The following is a 7,971-nucleotide window of genomic DNA, read 5'->3' on the forward strand; positions in this document are numbered from 1 at the left end:
GGAAACAGCGATTTAACTCTAAAATATAGCAAATGCTAACTGAAATATATAAGAAACTTAATAACGCAAATGAAAACATAACGAACCATATAAGGTAACACGCACGCTACATACCATAACAAATAAGTTGCATGCGAAAGGGTTAAAACGAAATTTGCCGTTCAGCACTTCTGCGTTTGCCACGCCTTTCAGTAATTCAGCCAGGTAAATATCCGTGCTGGAATTACGGAAGGAAGTTGCGGTCAGACTTGATAACGTTTGAACGCAAATTAATCATATTAACGCGTTAGAGTTTCCAGATTAATCACGAACAAGCGTTAACGCGTTAACGTTGACAGCCCTAAAGTAAATAAATAATTGCGGTGATGCGGTAATGAGCTCAACCCCGCGGTAAGCGTCTCATGACCGCGGTATTGCGGTGATGCGGTTATCGTCACAGCCCTAATCCTGATACAATAGGTGTGGTCTTGTGTGCTCGAGATTGCATATGATGACTTTGAATCAATAAGTCATTTAATCAGTCCATAAATCATTTTATCAATCATTTAATTAGTCAAATCAATTAAGCTGTATTATATTTATTTTCCTTCAGTTGGATTGTTAGAGTTCAACAGAAAGCAAGTCATGTTCACTTGATTTTAAAAATATGAGGGATGATCCCCATTGAAGTAACAGAGGATTTACACAACTTGTATTGGTGTGTAATTAAATAATCGATTTAAAGGAAGAAGTACTAGAATAACAGACCTGGAAAGAAAACTGTAAGAGGCCTGTGAAAGGTATGCGACAGGACTGCATCTTATAGCAGACAATGTACTTGCCAATCTCTTCATTCCATCACCAGTCATAAAGTGAAATTAACCTTGCTAATATTCTTCAGTCTTCCTTCAAAGACACATTGAGGACATTGTGAAAAGGTATGGGTACAACTTTGAAGTGGACATGGGCATGACACAAAATCAAAGATGAGGTAAAACTTATGCAAGTTTTTGGTGCCTGCAGCTGCACAAATGGCTTAATAAGCATGTCCAGGTAACACCCCTGTACTCCACAGGTGCAAAAGCTGTACACAAAACACATCATCACAAGGAAGGTGCTGCTGCTGGATGACTCATTGCAGCAGCAGAGGCACTTTCTATGTAGCAGAGATCATCCTGATACCTCTGTTCCAGCCATGACCAAATTGCTACAAGACTGCCACTCAGGTTAACAAGACTGCTGCCCTGTATGTGCAAAAAGCTGTAAAACACACCTACAGCAGTGTAGTGATGCTACAAACATACAAATGACATTAGGACAGGGTTTAATATCTTTGTGGGGTTTAAAACGGGCCATTCACCTTGTGAAAATCCTCATGGGAACTCCTCCCCTTTCCAGAACAGAGGCATTTGGGTATCCCATGGTACAACACTGTTCCATCCCTGGATGTGTTTTTGCTCCATGTTCCTAACCAAGCCTGTTGCTAATGTGGACTTCCACTGGTCAGACTTTAAACATGTAACTCTCAAACCAAAATGTATTGTCATATTTCTCATTGGAAAATGTAGTTTTATTTAATAAAGAGAAGACATTTACAATAACAGCTATGTGAGGATGGGAACCATGGCATGCTGCTTTCCTTTTGTCTTTCTCTTTTTGTCCTCTGGTAGATCGTCATCCCCACCCCAGGGGTAAGGAACACTAAGTTCATACAATACTGGAGGAAAAGGATGAGAACCCTCCCAAAACAGCAAGTGCTTCCACAACTTAACCTAATTCAAATGTGATCTTTAAAATATTAAAATAAAGAAAATCAGGTTGCCATTCAACAAAGTAAATGTAAAGCTATTTCTGGGCCAACAATGTTGCCCACTGCATCAAAATTATATAAATCTGCTTTACAATAAAAATACTAGCTAGTGTGCCGTTTTTAGAAAACTAACAAATGGGGTTCAGAAAAAGGGCAATAGCTCCCACCCAAATGTACACAACATGATATATTAACATATTATTGGTTACTATTGGTCTACTGGTCACATGGCCTCACCTCCCCACTGTGCTTAGCTGAAAAACTTCCCTTAACAGCAGGAATGAATGAATCTATTGGTCACACAGCCTTACTTCTCCACTGTTCTCAGCTGAAAGACCTCCCCTAACAGCAGAAAGCAGTGGTGCTCATTCCCTGCCCTGCCTTTGTGCGTACATTATCTCAATTTATAGCACAGTCATGAGTCATGGCTGCTAAGCAAAGCTTGTGGTCTCAGAATATGTGTGAATTCTGAAGGCTGCCCTTGGATTCAAGCAGAAGTGTCATTATTATTGATGATCATGCTGTGCTTCCTGTCTTTCCAGTGCAGGACCTGCCAGGAGAGCCCCTCCACCTCTGTCACCTGGGTCAGGAGCTGGGCCAAAGCATTGTTCTGGGGAAGACAGAGGGGAAACCCATAGGGATCGATTTACTTGACAGACGCAAAGGCGGTTTACAGTACCTGTTATATGTTTGATGAACATATATATTTCTATCACTGACATTCACTTGCCCAATTCAGATGTTCTGGTGTGTTTAACAATGCTCTACTATACTTCTATTGTACACTCAAAAGCAACCAATAGTAGCAAAAAGCAACTCACAACCCATTCCCTTTATTAAGATGGCTTTTCAATGCTTACCAGACTGGCCATGGATTGCCCAAGGGTTGGAAATGATTGTGTGATTTTCACTTTGTCCTCAAAGTTTTCAATAAGGTCCAACACCATACCCATGAGCTCTACCACGTATCTACAGGGTGTGTCAAAACAGTACATTTCTTTAAAATAATTACACCCACTTAGCCAAATAAACTAATTTGTTATCACAAGCTCAAAGAAAGTAAGTCATTCTGGATTTAAATGAAGATCACCATATATCACATTTCAGTCTTTGTGTGGATTCATCTTAAACAGGGTCAGCTCTAACTGTAAGCCATACAGGCAGATGCTTAAAGCACCACAAATTACCAGGGGCATCACATATCCATTCTGGTCCACCGGAAATCTTGCCTAGATGACAAAAGGACAGATGCTAGGACTGGCCCTGAACTCACAAAATCTTTATTTTACATTGTACACAATACATTATTACAATTTACCCATTTTCTGAAATCAATTTATATCCATTTAAGATGAACAGGGGAACATTCTTACTGCCTTTGAACAGACTCTGTTCTACTAACAACTTCTTGTGTAACAGTTACTTGGACTAGGGTAGAGACAGTTGTTGTAGACTTTGCTACGAAAATGTGACAACGGTATATTCCTTAGGCCGGGGCCACACCAGTTTCGTCATGTATGCGTGAAGGTCACGGAACGTCTTGATCTTCATCTCAGCGCCCATGTTAACGGGTTAGAGCAGCCACACAGCCTGCGTGAGACGTGCGTCTCAGGTGCGGCTCAAGCCTTGCTGCAGCTGCGAGTCATCTAGACTTTTGGCATGGAGCCTATTTTTTCCGCGTGACGTGCGCGGTTCTGAGCAAAAATAGACAATGAAAACGATCTGTTGATAGTCATATTGACATTATACCAGCAATATTATATAACTGACACCTTTCACTGTAGTTTCAATGTCTAGGCTATGTCACAGACATGATTAATAAAATATATATATTTTTTGTAACCATTTTAGCAGTCGCATGTTATGAGTAGGTCATTTGTTAATTTTTAACAGGCAGATGCACACTCATCATTCTCTCTGCTACTAAATAGGGGATGGAGGGGGGGGGGGGGGTGGCAGGTTAGCAAGGGGGTCATTTTGCTAACAAGGGGGATAGCATCCCCCCTCAAATCGCCTACTGCATGTTATTAAAGGGGAAAGTGGAGGCTACATGTGTACTATATAGTCTGTATACTTGCTGCTTATACTTGCTGTATGCACTTCTGTAAGTCGCTTTGGATAAAAGCGTCTGCTTAATAAATAAATGTAAATGTAAAATAGTCAAGGAAAAAATGATGATCCATTTGCTCAGCACTCATTCTGAAATAATTCAGGTGTTTGTCCTTATCATGCAGTTCAGCAGCAAGATGGTGAAAAGTTCTAAGTTGCCTCCTTCTCTGGTTTATAGGGTGAACCCACATTCTTTCCACAGTTTCTCCTCCGGAGCATTCGGAGCAAAAGATAAAGTGCGATGGCTTTCCTTCTGTCTATAACTCGCACTAAAAACCAACGAAAAAATGAATTAACCACGTTAATATTATTTAGGAAATGCGAATAGAGAGGTAGTCTAATAAAAAAACTAAAGAAACACTACATATAAAATGTAGTAAATAAATAGATAATAAGTTGTCCTAGGCAGTCTATTTTCTTCATGATCAACATGCTGTTTTACAAAATATTTTTCAGTTAAACAAATAACAGGAGCCTACTTTCCCATTTGTAAGGGGAAAAATGTCAAAGCAAGATATAGTATCAAGACAAACACAGCACTTCTGATTCAACAGACTGAACCCAGAACATTGCTTACAGTTTTTAACAGTTTTAGATTTGGTTTGGCGCCTGTAATGTAAATTAAGGTCCCACGATACTTCTCGATAAGCCCACCCCTGGAAACCGGTAGAACAGAACTCCGAACCCCCCATGGAAATGGCTTTTAAACTGAGCCTGGCCAAGTGAGGAGGGATTACTGTATATTTATTTATTTATTTATTTTTTTACAATTGAGCACACGCTTCTTAACCTTTGTCTGTCTAAACTAAATACAAATTAAATTTATAATGAAATTAAATCAAACATTCTGTTATTGATGGCCATTATCAACGGCAAACTCAATGTAGAAAGATAGGGCCGGCAGTAGTAGCGCCGCAGCAGCAAGGCTGGTGGGGACAAACACACGCACGCGAGCCGCAGTTCAGCGACGTAGCCGTTACACACACGCGACGCAACCGGTGTGGCCCCGGCCTTAGATAAGCATTAAAAGACCTGCATACAACACAGGTTTCAAACCTCCCCCGAAACAGACACAGAGCAAGCACTGGAACATTAAAGAATAACCAGTGGCTATGCACTTGCTATATACTTGCACTTGCTAATTTAAAGTTAATATTTTATCATACTTTCATCTTTCACCACGCTGTAAATTAGCTATTTAAATAATCTGTGTTAAATGTATCGACCATCCTCTATGCTATGTTGAAAACTACTTCAAACTTCTTAACCCAGTTTTTAAATGCTAAGCTGGAAAAAGCACAGCTGTGCCGGTGCTTTTTATGTGCTCTTACCTCTGCAGATCTGCCTCAATAGTCAGGTTCTGCTGACACAGTGGCTTCATCAGTCTCTGACGCAGGCTTGCCTGCTCCCGAAGCACATCCTGCAGGTGGAAAGTGAACTGCTGCAGGGCCGCAAACTTCTTACCTGCACACACAGTGGAAGTAGGGCTTGGTCACTTGTCTGGCTTTCATATTTGAAAATGAACGGAAACGTCTGTCGTTTCCGTGATGGCTGGAAATTTTCATACAAAGAGTAGTATGAATGCATGAACATTCAAAATATGAATGTTCATATACGTTGAAAACGAATCCTTGTATTGAGATACTGAGCTTGGGGTTAACCAATTTTATCTCATCACTGATCGCTGGCATTATGTCAAGAAGTAGATCTGTTTCCAGTACCAATGCACTCGTGTGGACAATTCAAGTACATAAACTTACTCAGATAGAAGGTGTGAGTGACGTCTGCGCTCTCCTTTTCCAGCATCAACAGCTCCAACTCGAAGTTTTTCTACGACAAACACAAATGCTTTCAGCGGTCAGGCATCCACGAAAAACGCTAGCTATATAAATGTAACCCATTTATTCGCTCACTCATTCGTTCAGTAAAGTCAATTGATTGAATATAGCGTCCCCAAAGTCGATTAATACTGGGGCTAAAAGCAATATTTGATAGTACTCACTTGGTCAATTTGATATTTCATGTCCGCCACTTGTTCAGCTTCAAGGAGCTGCGAAGAGAATACTTGGGTTCCCCTTGGGACAGCATCAAGATCTGCCTGTAAAACAAGGAGGAATTCAGGACGTTCTGTTTTTTCCAAGTATTACGTTCCACTAGCTATCCGGTGCAAAGACATAAATAACATTCGTATGAAAGCGAATATATGCACGGCTTGTGCGTTCAACCTGAGACAAAACACCCGAGGCGACACATCTTGCAAGAACCTGGGCAGCGGGTGTCGCGGAGTAAGGCACTGGGTCCCAAGGATTCATCTTGAAGAAGACACCTCTAGCCTTCAAGTAAACAAAATATAATTAACTTTGGTCGCTAGTTAGCAAACGTGCGAAGGGCACAGTCTAATGCAAGAATAAATACTTGTATCGAACTAGCAAGCTAAATTGGTATCTATACATTTTCATGTATTACAACGAACATGAACTTTACTGTATTTTCATTCCCATCATCAGTAGCTGGCTAGATAATTCGCAACTTGTCACGGTAGAAAACGCATTTTAGAAGTTAGCTATCTTTACAGTTTCCATAAATGATAGATAGATATGTCGTTAGGTAAATATTCCTCTCTACCTAACGTACACCGATCTGCAGCAAACAGAAATTGCCCGCCTACGTGAACATATTGCGCAGTAGTCTTCTTCGGTGAATTGTCACAGTGGTGAAACAAAACCCACATACCGCCCCCTACTGTGCTGGAGTGTGGACCATAAAATCCGGAACGACAAAGTCCTGTAGCCCCGTGCATGACCGCGAGTCAAAAATCTTCTTCCAGAACAATTAAATGCTATTTCATTTATATCGTATACTGCTAGCAATACTTCTTTATATCTTAAATGCAATTATCACTGGTTGAAATCAATAAGTAGATATTTAGCCAACATTAACCTGTTAGAACTCACGATTTCTATAACTTATCTATAAATTCTTAAATTGTAATCTTTTTAGCCACATCTGAAATTCTTGGTGTAGGGGTTTTTCCCTCTTGTAAAGTGCTACTCGTAGTTCCAAAGTTTAGGTTAATAGCAATTTAATAACAAAGCAAAAACTAGTATTTAATTACAGTATGAAACATACCGGATAAAAGCAAGGCAGATCAATTACAAAATGATGTTGTATGGGTACAAGGTTTTATACCCAAAACCTGAAATAAAATGCAGGTTCCTGTCCCTGATTGGATGGCAGAGAAACAAATGGACATTTACATGTGTAAGGTTTTCAAGGCTCCACACAGAGTCTTCTCCTTCATCCTGCTCACGGGAAGGGACAGGGGTATTGCACCTTTGAACAAAGGGTGTGGTGTGGAAGCCAACCAAATGGTCATTGCCAACATCAAGACATGCCAATCAACTCCCTTTGTCTCTAACCCCAATCCCCCACCCCACCCCCCCTTTAAATTGAGATTTGTATTAGGTGACCCTCCAAGAACACTGAAGCAGGTTTTGCATTTTCCGTACACTTGGTACCAACAATTTAATTCTTACTTAGAATTACAGCCGTTCATCAGTCAAGCAGTGTTTCTCAGTCCTACTCCTGGAGCCCCCCTGTCCTGCATATCTTCTATCTGTCTTTGCTCCAAATACACGATTGAAATGACTAACATGCTCTTGATTAAATCAGGTGTGCTCAGCTAATCAAAAGTGCCACTGATGAGTTCAGTCAGGTAGGTAGAGCAGGGAAAGATGGAAAACGTGCAGAGCAGGGGGGCCCCAGGACCAGGACTGATGAATTGATCTACATTCTGTGATGATAGGCCTACTAATTATCAAAAATCAACTACACAGTGGCTGAGATCAAGAGTTCAGATTGCACATGTGGCAATTTAGTTCTGGTATGCTACAATCAGTGTTGTGCAAGTTCACATTTCACAAGCGCTAGCTCAAAGTTCAGTTCACACAGATTAAAATGAACAAGTTCACGTTCATAGTTCACAATTTTGAATTTTGAACAAGTCCACAGTCCCAGTTCATTTCTTCCATTTTTAAATGAGCTGCTCCAGGGACTATTTTATGCATACGTCT

General features: G+C 40.5%; 1 protein-coding gene across 3 annotated transcripts; it reads right to left on the reverse strand.

Annotated features, from left to right (window-relative positions):
- Window positions 1-584: 584 nt before the first annotated feature.
- Window positions 585-6,595, reverse strand: haus2 (HAUS augmin like complex subunit 2). 3 transcript variants are annotated; one of them, XM_036541560.1, is made up of 7 exons: window positions 6,524-6,595; window positions 6,124-6,231; window positions 5,901-5,996; window positions 5,659-5,728; window positions 5,230-5,362; window positions 2,650-2,758; window positions 585-2,399 (listed from the first exon to the last, which is right to left on the reverse strand). In XM_036541560.1, the coding sequence occupies exons 2-7, from the start codon at window positions 6,208-6,210 to the stop codon at window positions 2,277-2,279; spliced, it is 618 nt and encodes a 205-aa protein (XP_036397453.1). In that variant the 5' UTR covers window positions 6,211-6,231; window positions 6,524-6,595; the 3' UTR covers window positions 585-2,276. The 3 variants fall into 3 exon arrangements, with proteins under 3 accessions (XP_036397453.1, XP_036397451.1, XP_036397450.1); XM_036541558.1 differs by having other exon boundaries at window positions 6,533-6,573; XM_036541557.1 differs by lacking the exon at window positions 6,524-6,595 and adding an exon at window positions 6,383-6,517.
- Between the last annotated feature and the right edge of the window lie 1,376 nt (window positions 6,596-7,971).

This window comes from Megalops cyprinoides, chromosome 12 (assembly GCF_013368585.1).
Source record: "Megalops cyprinoides isolate fMegCyp1 chromosome 12, fMegCyp1.pri, whole genome shotgun sequence".
Lineage (NCBI taxonomy): Eukaryota > Metazoa > Chordata > Actinopteri > Elopiformes > Megalopidae > Megalops > Megalops cyprinoides.

What these genes read in the sequence shown, in the direction of transcription:
- haus2 (XM_036541560.1), bottom strand. Translation starts at nt 6,210, where the DNA reads ATGAATCCTTGGGACCCAGTGCCTTACTCCGCGACACCCGCTGCCCAG. An exon ending in CCTCGGGTGTTTTGTCTCAG is followed by an intron (nt 5,997 to 6,123) that starts GTTGAACGCACA and finishes CTTGTTTTACAG; the next exon opens with GCAGATCTTGATGCTGTCCC. An exon ending in CACTCACACCTTCTATCTGA is followed by an intron (nt 5,363 to 5,658) that starts GTAAGTTTATGT and finishes CTGTGTGTGCAG; the next exon opens with GTAAGAAGTTTGCGGCCCTG.